Here is a 16193-nt window from a genome sequence, read left to right as displayed (position 1 = left end):
GCTCCAAAGCACATCAACTTGTCACTGGGGTTCCTCAGGGATCAGTTCTTGGACCCCTCCTCTTCTCCATATACACAACATCACTGGGTCCCATCATACATGCACATGGCTTCTCCTACCATTGCTATGCTGATGACACACAGCTCTATCTCTCATTTCAACCAGATGATCCAACTGTAGCTGCACGGATCTCAGGCTGCCTGGCGGACATCTCGGCATGGATGAAAGAACATTAGCTACAGCTCAACCTGGCAAAGACTGAGCTTGTTGTCTTCCCTGCCACTCCAACTCTACAGCATGATTTCACCATCCAGCTAGGTTCTTCTACAATTACCCCATCAACTTCGGTCAGAAATCTTGGTGTAACCTTTGATGACCAGCTGACCTTCAAAGACCACATTGCAAAGACCGCTCGATCTTGCAGGTTTGCATTGCACAACATCAGAAAGATCAGGCCCTTTCTAACAGAGCATGCTGCACAACTTCTTATCCAGGCCCTTGTCATTTCTAGGCTGGACTACTGCAATGCTCTTCTGGCTGGACTTCCATCAAGCACAATCAAACCTCTACAAATGATTCAGAATGCAGCGGTACGACTGGTCTTCAACGAGCCCAAAAGAGCCCATGTTACACCTCTCTTTATCTCCTTGCACTGGCTACCGGTTGAGGCTCGCATCAAGTTCAAGACATTGATGCTTCCATATAGAACAGCCACAGGCTCAGCACCTGCCTACTTCCACTCACTACTACGAATCTACATCCCCTCCAGAAGTCTGAGATCCGCTAGTGAGCGACACCTCGTGGTACCATCACAGAGAGCTTCAAAATCACTTCCAGAACAATCTCGTTCACCATTCCTGGCTGGTGGAATGATCTTCCCAACCCTATCCAGAATGCTGAATCCCTGACAATTTTCAAAGGACAGCTGAAAACTCATCTCTTTGAACGCTACTTGACTTCATCTTAAATAAAAAAAATAATTAAAAAAACGTCTTTCTCTTTATTTATTCCTTCCCTTTCTATCTTGTACTTATTTGAACAATGCCTAAAACTTGGTATTACAAGCACTTCCTGTGTCTGTTTGCCTCTGTTTGAAGAATTGCTTTATGTATTCCCTAATTCCCTAAAGTCGCTTTGGATAAAAGTGTCTGCAAAATGACTAAATGTAAATGTGATCCCGGTTATACTCTGTAAGGATGATCTACCAGTGCAAAATTTTATGAGTAAAAAATGTCTCTGTTACGTACGTAACCCTCGTTCCCTGATGGAGGGAATGGAAATGTTATGTCGTAACTCGACATGAGGGGTTTACTTGACTTTAAGAGAAAACGCCAATGAAATTTGGCTAGTGGATTTTGCATGCCTGATCCACTTCCCGTGCATACGGGTATAAATAGGCGACATGTGCATCCACTCATCAGGTTTTAAGCTGAGGAGCCGAGAAAGTTTCCCTGGCAACCAGTGATGGTTCAAGGTTGAGAATGTCTTCGTTCCCTCCATCAGGGAACGAGTTTTACGCACGTAACCGAGACGTTCCCTATCTGTTGGTCACTACGAGTTATGTCGTGATTCGACATTGGGGGTCCATGGAAAGCACCACAACCTGAACCCTGTCACAACCCTGTGGGCATTGCAGATGTTTACAAACATCCCCGTGCCAGACAAATGCTACGTAAAGGTCGTAAACTTCCCAATGCTCCAGCGCAAATTCACTGACCTTGGCGCCAGGGACCAAAAAGGTGAGTATATCGCTGCTGGAGATAGCCATGCTGCAGTTCCTACCACAGAAAATATTTTCTTAAGAGAAGGGATTTCGACCTTCGTGAAAGGTACTTCACGCCTTTCCTGTTTGTTGTTTACAGCTTGGCAGTAACGATGGGGAAGCGTGCCTTCCAGAGAAAAACGCTACGGAGACCACATCCTACCCGTAGGGAGGTATCATGTGGAGACACTGATATGGACTGACCCAGGCCTGGGGCAGTACTACATATGGAATGGGACTCTGAGGCAGGTCCTACCTGAGAGTAGGGAAAAACGACTGCCAGCAGACACTGACAGAATGGTCTGTCAAAGGGAAGACACAGGTTCACCGAGAGTGAAACCTTACCGTGGAAGAATACATATATGAGATTGCCTGAAGGGAATCAAGCCATATGGACACCTAGCCCAGTACAGGGGCTGATTTATTACAGAGGTTAGGTGTGTAAATTACCAGGTCAGACATCTTGGAAAGAGAAAGCCAGGTCAAATTTACCATGTGTACCTTTTGAGATGTGGCATGCTAAAGAAGAATTGTTGAGTTTTTTTCCTCCTAGACAATACAAATAACCCCAAGAGATGAGGTGAAAGCAAACAATGAAAGAGAGCAGAGACAGGAGGTGATGGAGCTAGTGGATTACAACTAGGATGTCTTCTGCACTGTTCAAGGGTTCACTTTGATGATCCAGCATGAAATTCACAACCCAGGTAAAACTGTGAAACAGCACTCCTACAGAATATCAGAGGCTCAGAAAAAGGCTATCAAAGAAGAGGTGAGCAAAATACTGGAGCATAGTTGAGTTCCAAAGCTCCTGGTCTAGCCCCATTGTAATGGTGTCCATTACCCGACTGAGTAAAGCCAACTTTATTACAACACTGGATCTCAATAAAGGGTATTGGCTGGTACCTCTGTCCCAGAATCTAAAGAGAAGATGGCCTTTGCAACTCCAGAGGGGCTACATCATTACACTTACCTACCCATCGGCCTGCATGGGGCCCCATCACCTTCCAGAGGTTGGTGGGCCAGGTACTAGCCTACAGCCTGGTAAAGTCTTTTAGGCTTGGTACAGAGGGTATAAGACCTACTTCGAGAAGCAGAGTTGACAGCAAATTTAAATGCAAATGGGAAAAAACAAGATTGGCTATTGTGAGACATCTGGATACACCATTGGGGGAGGCCTAGCTAAACCCCAGGAAGCTAAAATTCAAGCCATTCAAGAGTGGCCTAGGCCCACCACAGAAGAGAAGTAAAATCTTTCCTCAGACAATTACTATTATATTTCCTTGCTACCTACTATAGAAGATGTGTGATTAATTTCTCTAGCCTGGTCACATTTTTTTTACAGAGCTAACTACTGAGATATTCCACAATTGTGACATGGACCGAGAAAGCAAAGGAAGCCTTCAACAATCTAAAGATAGCACTATGCTCCCATCCCAAAACCTTTTTTTTTTTTTTTTTTACTTTTTTGTTGGAGAACCTCAGTCAAACTGCCAAACAAAGTGAAATAACCTTTTTTTGTTTTCTATGGATGAAGGTTTGTATGCTTTATGTTAACCCATTAAAAACATTCACCTGAGAAAAACTGTTCTGCATTGTCTTCCTGTCAGTCACCACTCAGAGAGAAGATTCCCAACCCCACACAATAACACAATGCATTACATTACACAGGCAGCATGAATGTGCACTAATGGAAGACAATACCTTTTATTTTACAGGTAAACACCAAGTTGCACAACATACATCTTAAAGGTGTCAAATATTAATACAGTGCACCAAACAACACAAAGGTATGAGTCTAAAGTAATCTATGAATTTTCAGAAATTGAAGTCAAACTTCCTTGCATTGTTTAGGCCAGAGTTCCTCAATTAGTTTTCACCGAGGGCCAAATTTTGCCAACAATACTGAGCCAAGGGCCACTGACCATGTTATAACTAAAACGTTTGCTCTTAATATTATTGTTGTTGCTGCTGTTTTTGTTTTTATTTTTGTTAAAAAGTCACAAGATAAATATTCAGATTTTTTCCCCCAGTTGTCTGTTTTATTCAAACAATTATGAACATTTTGTATTCAGATGCAGAAAACTAAAGAACTTTGCCTGTTCAATATTAAAAACAAATGAACAAACAAAAAACCTAGAACTCCATGTCTGCCAATCAAGTCAACTGTTCCTGCTCACCTGTATCTCTTCTCTGAAGTTCTCTCCACTTTCCCTAATTGCAAATTCAACTATTAGATCTGTCAGCATTAATATTTTTATACTGAGATTTTTTTGGGAGGATCAAACTGTAACAACGTGTCCCAACCAGATGTGACGCGACGCAATAAAAGGTAGCCTACTTTCCATTTAGTTTTTGTCCTAACTACCCGCGATAAGCGACACACGGCAAGCGACAAGGGATTCTATTTTCAAAACAGTTTCTATTTTCTATGACGTCGCGGCTGAAACAACATACAAACTATGACAGTGATAATCTCAGGCAATGATTTTGTGCTTTATTCAATGTTACAAGTGTCTAATGTGAGTTTGAATATTATTTTGCGTGACCTTTACAGCCATACTGGAAGCAACAATAGATATTTTACCTCAGATCTTGAAAATAAATTAAAGCAAACTTGTGGTACATTAAAATTGTGAACTCAATGTGAACCAACACGTGTGTTCCATAACAAAGATGGTATCAGTCACTCACTCACTCAAAATAGTTTAGTCCATTCACATTTGAATCGTCTGTTTTCCGTGTCCACTTTTCTTTTCTTCACACTCGCCGTGTTTTCGCTGTCACATCGTGTCTACACCGGACGTGACAGTTGTCATGTTGCGCCACATCCAGTAGCCTATTAGACAGCATCACTGATTATAATGGGTTTTATTGTATTTTGTCGCATCGTGCCACTCGTGTCCGGTGTAGAATTTTCATGCCACCTTATTTGAAATTAGTGCGGGCCAAACATGTTTCTCTCATGGGCCGGTTGTGGCCTACGGGCAGCCTTTTGAGGAACCCTGGTTTAGGATATTGCTTAACAAAATTTGCCCATAGCACCATATACCATCTAAGTTGTACTAATTTTTTTTTTGTAAATGTCTTCTTAACAATATAAATATGTTTCAGCACATAATTGGCTCAATTTCATAACTAAAAAGGCACACAATGTATAAACCCTGTGTAGGGACTGTGTCAGTCAGAACACAGTTTAGTTCATGAAGTCTCTTTTCTAACAAGCTGATGATCTGATCAGGTGTTACAGAGAGAAATACAAAACATGCAGGGGGGGGAGGGGTCAAAACATGCAGGGGGAGGGGGGTGATCTAGACTGAAATTAAGAATGACTGAAGTAAAACTTTCAGCTGTTTACAATTGTAATTAAAAAAAAAGATGTTCTCTTGAACTCACCCACAGATGTGACACTTGTACTCTCTCATGCCTAGATGTCTCTTAACATGGTTGCGGGCATCACCGAGTTGAGCGGTAGCAAAGTTACAGATCTTGCACATGAACGGTTTAGATCCTTTAGAGAAAAAAACAATAAAAAGACATTGAATTTTCTTTATCATATTGACATGAGGGTGAATAAATGATTTTCATTTCAGAATTTGTAAGTAAATTGTAAGTGAAATACAGTATCACTTTAAGAAAAGACCTGCAAACTTGTGAGGAGGGAATAATTAATACACATATCTACATCATCAATAAATAACATCAGTAAATAACTAATAAATAATTAGGCACAAATATTATTACTCTTATTTTAGATATACAGTAATTTGCAACAATAGGGGTTAGACACCAAAAGCACACTGAGACCTATTAAACTTACAATAAGGTGGTGTAACTTTTGTTCACATTATCTTCTTTAGTAGAAGATTATTAGGGCTCCAAGCACTGAAGGAGCTGAAATCTTGTATCTTTTCTGTAATATATTATCATTATTATTATTATTATTCTGCCATAAAACTTTTTGAGAGTTTTACTGATGTTTGAACATAAACTTCCTAAAAGTAGTTTGAACACAGTGTGAACACAGTGTGAACACAGTGCTGTGCTTCACTCTGAAACATACCACACAACAGTCTATATACTTATTTAATTAAAAAGCAGCCTTAGTGCAATTTGAAGATTGCACTAAGCCATATTGATTTTAAATTTTTTAATGTGCAGCTCTATTTATTTATTTAAATTTTACATTCAGTTAATTTATTAACTTTTCATCAAACCCTTTGCAGTACCCTTTCATGGGAACTTCGAACTGCGTCCTCTAGGGGTCGCTATGGGGAACGCCTCGTCGTGACCCGTGTCTGAAGCATACATTGAAAAAACACCAACTCGTTGGCCGGCGACAGCCATGACGTCACTACTGGTGCGAATATTCTCGTTCCCCACTCAGGGAACCATGGTTACATAAGTAACCTGAGACGTTCTCTTTACAATGCCCCAGGGGTACGCCCCGTCAGGTTTTTAATTATAACATTTCTAGTATGATGTTTAAACCTTTAGTAAGGTTAGTAAAGCTATTCTTATCTGATGTATAAAATCAGAGATTAAAAACTAAATGCTTTACAATGCTTTATGTTTCATTCTGGGGAAACATTTTTCATTATGGTTCCAGAGTTCTGAGGTCTGCTTAAGGTTACTGGTTAGAACCAAATAAAATGACTGTTTTTTTAATAAAAAAAAAACAAAACAGTAAATAATTTATGTATTTTGATATTTATTTTATTAGTCTGCAGCAAAAGTTTGGAGCTCTTAACAGACTAGAGCTAGACAGTTTTCAGCACTGAAAACGCCTTCCATTAATTGAAGCCCTAATTATTATTTTTTTCCTGAGTTGCAGAGACATTCAAGGCACTATAAATATTCTTCATCAATTTGAAACAAAACTATCTTTTAAATTAGAGACATCTTGAAATTTAGAAATAATCTTGTAATTAATAGTGGTGAATGGCATCTGTGTTATTTCTTCTACTTCTCAGTGCTGTTAATGCCCAGCCTGTCTAACAGTTTTTAATTATTGATTATTATAATTATTGATCTCCTCCACAGTGCTGTAAAAATACATTATGTGTATATACAGTGCCTTGCAAAAGTATTCTTACCCCCATGTTTTGTTTTGTTGCTGCCTTATGTTAAACTGCTTTAAATTACTTTTTTCCACATCAATCTACACTCCATACACCATAATGACAAAGCAAAAACAGAATTGTCACAACTTTAAATTTATTAAAAAAAAAAACTAAAATAAGTACATTGCATAAATATTCATACCCTGAATTCAGTACTTGGCTGAAGAACCTTTACAGCCTCAAGTCTTTTTGGGTATGATGCGGCAAGCTTTGCACATCAGCATTTGGCAATTATCTTCCATTCTTCTCCTCACCTCTTCACCTCTCAGGCTTTGTCAGGTTGGATGGGGGCTGACAGATATTTTCAGGTTTCTCCAGAAATATTTGATTGCGTTCAAGCCCAGGCTGTGGTTGGGCCACTCAAGGACATTCACAGAGTTGTCTATAAGCCACACTTGCTGTGTGCTTAGGGTCACTGATCTGTTGGAAGGTGAACCTTCTGCCCAGTCTGAGGTTCTAAATGCTCTGGACTGGGTTTTCATTAAGGTTATCTCAATATTTTGGTGCATTAAGCTTTTCTTCTACTCTGATGAGTACCTCAGTCCCTGCCGCTGAAAAACAGCCCCACAGCATGAGGCTTTACATTTGGGATAGTACTCTGTAGGTGATGAGCAGTGCCTGGTTTCCTCCAAACATGATGCTTGCAATAGAGATTCATCAGACCAGAGAATCTTGTTTCTCACAGTCTGAGGGTCCTTTAGGTGTTTTTCGCAAATTTCAAGTGTTTTCATGTGTCTTCACTGAGGAGAGGATTGAGTCTTGCCACAACGCCCAGATCGGTGGAGTGTTGGAATGATGTTTGTCCTTCTGTAGGTTTCTCCACATATGGTCATGAAGCATAACTAGAGTGACCATCAGGTTCTTGGTCACTACTCTAGCCAAAGCCCTTCTCCATTAATTGCTCAGTTTGGCCAGGAGGCCAGCTCTAGGAAGTGTCCTGGTTGTTTCAAACTACTTCCATTAAGGGTAACAAGAAACTACATGCTTCTGTGAACCTTCAACGCAGCAGAATTTTTTTCTGAACTCTTCCCCAGATGTGTGGCTTGAAGCAATCCTGTTTCTGAGCTCTACGGGTAGTTTTTTTTTTTTTTTTTACCTCAGGGCTTGGTTTTTGCTCTGATATGCATTTTCAGCTGTTAGACCTTTTATTAAGGCGTGTGTGCCATTCCAAATCATACTCATTCAATTGAATTTGCCACAGGTTAACTTCACTCGAAGTATAGTAACATCTACATGCAATGTCAATGCTCCTGAGCTAAATTTCAGCCGTGGGTATGAATACTTAAGTTTTTTTATTTTAAATAAATTTGCAAATATGTTAAAAACCTGTTTTTCACTTTGTCATTATGGTGTATGGAGTGTAGATTGATGTGAAAAAGTACTTTAAAGCAGTTTAACATAAGGCAGCAACATAACAAAATGTGAAAGAAAAAAAATACTTTTGCAAGACACTGTACATATCATCCATTCTGTGTTATCCTGTCTTTGGACCACACTATAAATGTCCTGCAGAGGTTCATGTGACACTGATGCAAAACCACACTACATTGGGCTAAATGGAAAGCACATTTACATTGAATCCTTCACTATCTGCTATATAGTGCACTTTGTGTCATTAAAAAATATTAAATGCATGAACAAGTGACCAACTGCAAATTTCTTCTATAATCTTCTAAATGCACATTTTCACACAGTGACAACAATGTGTACACAGGAGTGAATTCCATAAAGTATCACTCAGTGCGTGTAAAGAATACAAGAATAACTCTATCCTCTTTATGTTGATGCTATTAAACAGTATGCTCTCTCTGGACAATAATGTTTGTGTTAGCATTAGACCACAGGGCTGATGGGAGCAACCTCGGATCAGTTCAGTACAGACTATGCTGATAAAATCAGTTCAGCTTGGTGAATTGTAAAATGCACTTTTCACTTGTAACTGTGTGTACAAATCAGGATTAATCACACAGAACAGTAAAAACGCATTTATTCACATTTAGCTTCAAGTGTGTACATGGCCTAAGAGTTTACCAAGCAAATAATTACAAAAAGTAATTAAATGTAATATGCTGCTAGTAAATATTTTGACAGTTAAAGGTTGACAAACAGAACATTCTAAACTGTAATTCTAAAGAGGTTTTATGCAAATATGCAATGGTAAAGATAGGAGGACATACCTGTGTGTGTGCGAATGTGAGCCAGGAAAGCCATGGAGTTGCTGCTCTTGCATACTTTGCCGCAGTACTTGCACACATTGCCCTGGTTTTCCTGCCGCTCTCGGTTGATCTGCTCTGTGTCCTCCAGCACATATTTGTTCACTTCTCTCAGCAGTTCCTCATGTTTCTCTTTGATATGCACAAACAGTTCCTGCTCAGTTTGGCAGGGCTCACTGCATCGGACACATTTAAAGCTGGCACCACCTTCTGGGAGATCTTCAGTGCTTTCATGCTCATTGCGCATATGTGCTGCACTGCTTAAGTGCTGCTGTAGGTTACTCTCTGTGTAGAAGGACTTTCCACACAGCAAGCAATGGAAATGTTTCTCCTTTGATGGATGCTTCATGGAGATGTGAACATGTAGTCCACTTAAGCCATCTGCCAAAAAACCACAGTCCTCACAACGGATACGTGGAATTGGTTTGGTAGTCTTTGTCTCAGGTCCAACCAGTGTTTTAGGCTTTTTGATGCTCTGCTGGTTTAATGCACCTATCGTTTGTTCTTCGTCATGTGATGCCTGCTTGTGCTCTGCTAATGTTTTTAAGGGATAGATGCATGCATCAAACTGTATCGCGCTAAGGTGTTTCTCACTAGAGGGACTGTCATCTCCCATATCAGTAATTTCATCTTCAAACAAATTTTCCTCATTCATATCCTCCAGCATTGCACCTTTCACCATCGTCATTGACTGGACCATGTCAGACACATTTGATTCAGCTGGATTAGTTGAGGATTCTTCATTGGCTTCAGAAGTACTCTTTTCAGCAGGTTGTATTGCTCCATCTTCATTTGCACAATTCTCTTCACCGATCTTTGTGGAATTATCTTCATCTTTAGTTGTGGTGCTTGATGATGTCAAAATAGAACTGTTATGGAACACTTCTGATCCTGTTATTGTCTCTGGGTCTTCAACGGTGGACTTTATGGTCACAGTTGCCCGAACATTTTTAAAGCTTTGGTTCTGTTTTTTCAGGTAACACTCACTTTTCTGCTTGTGTTTTTCTGTTGCCATGTGTCTAAACATCTCCCTACGGGTTACGGTGTAGTAGCTGCATGCTAAACAAACAAACTCAAAGTCTTTTGTGTGTTTGCGTCGCACATGGAGAGCTAGAGACGGAGTTGAGTGGGCAACAAAGTCACACTGAGTGCAGATATTACTCAGGTCATACTTGCTTTTCTTACATGGTACACTTGAGTTATTTGTATCCCCTTCATCAATAGGTGTCTCAATCATTGATACTTTGTCACCCATTTCTGCCTCATTTATCTTTGCTTGACTTGGCTGCTCAGCATCTAGCAGAACTACCCCACTGCTTTCACTTCCGGCTGCTTGCATTCTATTGATGTGTTTCTTAGTTTCACAGTGGCGGTCCATGTCACCCTTGGTTACACAGTAATAGTTGCACAGCTTACAAACAAAGCTGTACAACCGACTGTGCCTGCGTCGTATATGGACACGGAGGTTGGTGGCATTGGAAGCAACAAGCCCACAATGACTACAAACAGTCACATTAGATGTCTTCGGTCTGCCTCGCTTTCGTTTGTGAAGAGAACTTTTCCTTACTGCTTCGGCTGGCTCTGGTAGGACATTTTCTGTTTCCTGAACCTCTCCAGCTTCTTTAGAGCACTGCTCACGAGTGTCACTCTCATTCATGTCTTTGTCCTCCCTTTGATCTGAAAGAATCACAATGATTTTTTCAACACAGTCTTTAAATAAAGGGCTAATGTTTTTCTCTTTGGCTACCTGTTGGTGGAGTTCTTCTGACAGATGAACCGCCATGGCCTCTTTGGTGGTAGTGTAGTAATGGCAGGCACTGCAGTGGAAACGGTGCTCCACTGGATGATGCATTTTAATGTGCTGTGCTAACATTACAGAGTTGTTGGCTGTGAAGGTGCACCTGTCACATTGATGTTGAGCCTTGTCTTCACTCGGATGTATCAATGGTGGGAAAACTAATTCTTGAGGTGTCATCTCTGTCTTTAATGAATCCCGATTCTCCAACATCTTTCGGTTGTGCATATTGCTCATGCACTGCTTCTCATGATCACACTTTGTAACACAAGAATAGCTACAGACATTGTAGACATTTTGTTTTTTATTATCTTGCCTCTTAATATGCGTGTCTGGACTGTGTCCATCTATGACTTTATGTACACAACAGGAAAATGTATGTAGAGTATTAGGCTTTGAATGCCTTTGACTTTTATGATTCTCGGCATGTCCAATAATGCCATCAGTTTTATTGCTTTTCACTTTACTTTCCAAATGAAATCTGCAGCCTGCTTGCATATCATGACCATCTTTGCAGGTCTCATTTGTGTCTTCACCATCCTGACATCCACATAAAGTGGGCTCAACTATTTCCAGCAACATCTGAGTGGGACTGGTTCTTCCATCCTCAGAAGTATCAACAACCTTCTCCGATATTACAACCTCATCTACAATGAGCTGATGTGTATGTTCACTCTCTGTTTGAACCATGTGGGTATCTGATTGTTTGTCTTCCTCTGACAGAGACACGGAAGTACTGTCCAGTTGCAACTCTGAAAGATGTATTCGGTTTTCACTTTCTTGTAATTGTGGTGTGTTCTGCAATGGAATTAACCCCGGTGCAATAACTGTGTCAGAGACTGTGTCATTTTGTAAGCCTCCTTTATGAGAGTGTTTCCTTGTTGAGTGAATTTTCAGTGCAGTTTGAGTTTTTGCAACAAAATTGCAAAATGAACAAACCAAAGCATCAGTTGTTTCTGGAGAGCCATGTTCATTAGACTGTATGGTTCTGGACAGGTCCTCCACCGTAGCGGTCCCAGCATGTTCACTTACTTCTACAATATTTATACATCCTGAATTGTCAGATGCTTTAACACTTTTAGGTGCAGATGAAACATCTTCTGTGCCAGTATCATTGGCCTTTTTCTTAGGTTGACCCTGGTCCTTTGAAATCTCCTTTCCAGATCTTAATTTCCGTTTTGGATTGTCCATGTTGCTGCTGGTTCACAAGGAATATTAACTGAACTTCATTTAAAGGATCAATAGAAGACCTTTCTGTGAAAAGAACGCTGTGAAAATAAATGATAATGATAAATTATATTTACATAGTGTACAAGTTCAAATAAATGGGGGAAAGGTATGGATACAACAATACCAATTGTTACAGACCAATCTCAATCTTAGACACCTAGGGTGCCATGAAAAACTTTTAAAGAAATAAGTTAATAAGAAATTTCTTAAGTAAATTTTTTAATGATGTTCCTTAATGCTATTTTAGAAAAAATCTCAAAGTTCTACAGTATTTTTTTTTCTTTCTTAAGAAAATGACAGGCTTTAGTGTTCAGTGGTTCTTGAATCTGATTCTGTACTTCTTGTTGAAGACTCAATCAAAAAATTAACTTTTTTGTCTTTTTGCACTGCCTTCAGATTACTGTAATCATAATAAGTGTGCACACTATTTTCACCAATACTGGCTTGACACACTGTCACGTTTTTAATGTGCCATGTATTTTAAAGGAACACTCCACTATTTTTGAAAATAGGCTCATTTTCCAACTCTCCTAGAGTTAAACAGTTGAGTTTAACCGTTTTCGAATCCATTCAGCCGATCTCCGGGTCTGGCGGTAGCACTTTTAGCTGTAGCTTTGCATAGATCATTGAATCTGATTAGACCTTTAGCATCTCGCTCAAAAATGACCAAAACAGTTTCTATATTTTTCCTATTTAAAACTTGACTCTTCTGTAGTTACATCGTGTACTAAGACTGACGGAAAATGAAAAGTTGCGATTTTCTAGGCCGATATGGCTAGGAACTAACTATATTCTCATTCCGGCGTAATAATCAAGGAACTTTGCTGCCGTACCAGCACCCATTGCAGGCGCAATGATATTACGCAGCGCCTGAAATAGCCCCAGCTAGGCAACTTCCAATAAGCCTATTTTCAGGCGCTGCGTAATATCATTGTGCCTGCTGCACCCATGGTACGGCAGCAAAGTTCCTTGTTATTACGCCGGAATGAGAGTCTAATCAGATTCAATGATCTATGCTAAGCTACAGCTAAAAGTGCTACCGCCAGACCCGGAGATCGGTTTCATGACCCTAAAAGTCCAGTAGCACAACATTTTGTTAAATTTAAACATTCAGTTTACACACTGCAATATACTGGCACTGAAGCAGTTAAATCAGTGTTTCCCAACCTTTTTTTAGTCGCGGCACCCTTTGGAAATTTTAACAAACTTGTGGCACCCTACAAAATTAATTTTGTCGCAATATTTGAATTTCTAACTTCGATGTGATAATTTGAAAAGTATAGATATTCGGTGCAGACCAATTTATATGACAGATTTTAATGTAGGCTTTTATACATATGTAAACATTATTTAATTACCATTATAACTAGCTACCTCGCAAATTTTTGCTCACTCAGTGTTTTTTTTTTTTCATTTTACAGTGGGGCAACTTTGGTGCAGTAGCGACAGACGGCACCCCAGGGTGCCGCGGCACCCCGGTTGGGAAACATTGAGTTAAATTACCTCATAGAGGGGGCGATATAAACAATTTGCTTTTAAAACATGAAGCCTATTGGATTTGGGTTGTTGACGTGACATGCATTTTCACTGTCACACAAGATAAAAATGAATATAATTAGTATTTTCATTATTTAAAATGCGGTAAATGGTTAAACATTTCTTTGTCCTACATGGACCTGTTATAAAAGCTGACGTGTTATTTGAAAAAATTTTTTTTAGACAAATCTCAAAATTGTCCTATGGTGTGACTGTCTCAAGCATGGTTCAATAAATTACAAAAAAAAAAAAAAAAAACATAAAAATGTTAACAAACCTCAGGCATAATTTTAGAGGTGTTTATTTTAGTAAATGGTAATCATCTTTTTCATCCATATATTTCTAAAAGCATAGGAAGTTGATAAATTTTGTCACTGAAATCCATGTCCTCTGGTGTGACACCATATCCTGATTTTAAATCGGCTAATTGACCCAATTTCATAAATCGGCCACAGACAACTTTAATTAGTTGAAGGACCCTATTCAAGGTCATGTTACTGAAGCCCATGACATGTGCACATGATACATTTTTCCTCTCAGAATTGTTCAAATATAAAAATGTTTGGAACCACTTTAAAGGGCACCTATTATGTCCCTTTTTACAAAATGTAATATTGGTCTTGGGTGTCCCCAGAATGTGTCTGTGAAGTTTCAGCTCAAAATACACCACAGATCATTTATTATATAATCTGGAAAATGTCATTTTTGGGACGTGTCTAAAAAAAAGAGCTGTTTTGGTGTGTATCACTTTAAATGCAAATAAGCTGCATGTTCCCGCCCTGTCTTCAGAAGAGGGTGTAGTGTACATCTATGCTTTGCATACCTACAGCAATGAAGAGTCGGTAGAAGTAACATTACTGAGAGCGAGAGAACCGGTGTGGGAAGCCAAAAACCATGAAAGTGGGACGAAACATGATGTTACAGAGCTCACACCGCACTGACCTGATATTGGCGTGGCTCAATGGACCGAGCCACATGACCGCACTACCGAATGGACAGCGTGGGGCAAACTAATCTCATCAGCTCTGCGCTGATTAATTAAAATACTTCCATAACGTATGCACAAAAATACGGTTAAAACGTTAGCTAAGCACTATGACAACCTGACATTCACAAAGCAGTCTGGAGTGAAATGACTTGTGCAGACATAAACGTATTTAGGTAGATTTTGATGTGCATTACCTTGAAAAATAAAAGTAATCCACTGCACCCTCAGTGGCTCAAATGTTGAGAGAAAATGAAGACTTACATGTTCAGTCTTACGTCCAAACACAGAGTACCAGGGTTGCTAAGACATTGTTGACATTACAGCCAGGGCTTGTCATTAACTTTTTTGCTCACCAGCCACTGTGGCTAGTGGTTTTCCAAATGTATTAGCTACTCAGCATTTTCACTGGCCACAATTTTGTTGTTGGGAAATTATGTTTCATATGACTTAAGTTACTGCATACTAAAATTTATTTTAAATTGATTTCCAGGTCATATTTAAAGAGCATTTTTTCCCTAACTGTATTAAATGCATGCGTCATCTTCCATATCAAATTATTATATTTTATTAATAATTCAAGAATGAAGCAAGTGCCTGTCTTTATGAATGGACCACTAATTAATTGACTCAAATGAGTAATTCAAAAACGCTGAATCATTCAGTAACGAAACTGCTGTTTTGCTCAGAGATGCGCGACTGTCCTGCTGTGATCTTTGTTTGGAACTATTTTCATTAACCAAATTGAGCAAAAACAGTCAGCATTGACAATATTGTACTAAAATGTATATTAACTACTCGTTTGAACTCTTGTATAAAATCAATGTCAAATTCGCAATCATGGTTTTCAGGGAAAACTTAACTCTCTTGGTCATGTCATGTTGTTTAATTAAGCTATATGTTAGAAATATAAAAAGTTACATTTTTACCGCAGTATGCTTCTTCTGTGTGCATTTGCTTTTATTTGCTTTGATTTCTTCACGAGATTCTCTCACACACAGACACGCTATACACGAGCCTCAACTGGTGTTACTGTTGATTATCCATTATTTATCTATTACCGTTTACACCGAATGTAATAAAATCAGAATCAGTCTCGCCGAAATTTCAGTGCGTCCCTAATTAGATGTTTTAATCAGATTAGTTGTCCGGTCGGGCAAGTAAAATTCTCTTTCACTTGCCCCTTCAAAAAATCCACTTGTCCCACACAGAAACTGACGCATAGCCTACGGCGTAAAGGCTACGGCGTAGATCCGACACAGAAGTATAAATCAGCCTTTACACGTCACATCGTAATGTAACTTGTCTTTACGGGATGTGTGTGAACACACGCACAGATTCCAGAAAATCACTGGTAGTAGGGCTGCACGATATTGGAAAAAACTCACATTGCGATATTTTATTTTTCTGCGATATATATTGCGATATGAAAACAAAAAAATCACCACATGACTTGAATAGTTTATTTGGTGAAAAAATAATGATTGGGGTGATTTTGTAGGCGAGTAAATCAGCATAGGAAATAAACAAATTACAAGCATAGATAAATATA

General features: G+C 39.3%; 1 protein-coding gene across 1 annotated transcript in view; it reads right to left on the bottom strand.

Annotated features, from left to right (window-relative positions):
* LOC107660999 (zinc finger protein 407-like) overlaps positions 1 to 16193 on the bottom strand; it is an 80133-nt gene that overhangs the window by 50535 nt on the left and 13405 nt on the right. Inside the window, exons 2-3 of the mRNA XM_016450437.1 lie at positions 9060 to 12158; positions 5156 to 5270 (exon numbers count right to left, since the gene is read on the bottom strand). Coding sequence (XP_016305923.1) covers positions 5156 to 5270; positions 9060 to 12081 — 3137 coding nt within the window. The 5' untranslated portion in view covers positions 12082 to 12158. The remainder of the gene's footprint in view (positions 1 to 5155; positions 5271 to 9059; positions 12159 to 16193) is intronic.

The sequence above is a fragment of the Sinocyclocheilus anshuiensis genome, unplaced genomic scaffold (assembly GCF_001515605.1).
Source record: "Sinocyclocheilus anshuiensis isolate Anshui unplaced genomic scaffold, SAMN03320099.WGS_v1.1 scaffold1036, whole genome shotgun sequence".
Classification (NCBI taxonomy): Eukaryota; Metazoa; Chordata; class Actinopteri; order Cypriniformes; family Cyprinidae; genus Sinocyclocheilus; species Sinocyclocheilus anshuiensis.
Note: the sequence above shows the minus strand (reverse complement) of the source record. Positions and strands in the feature narration are given on the sequence as shown.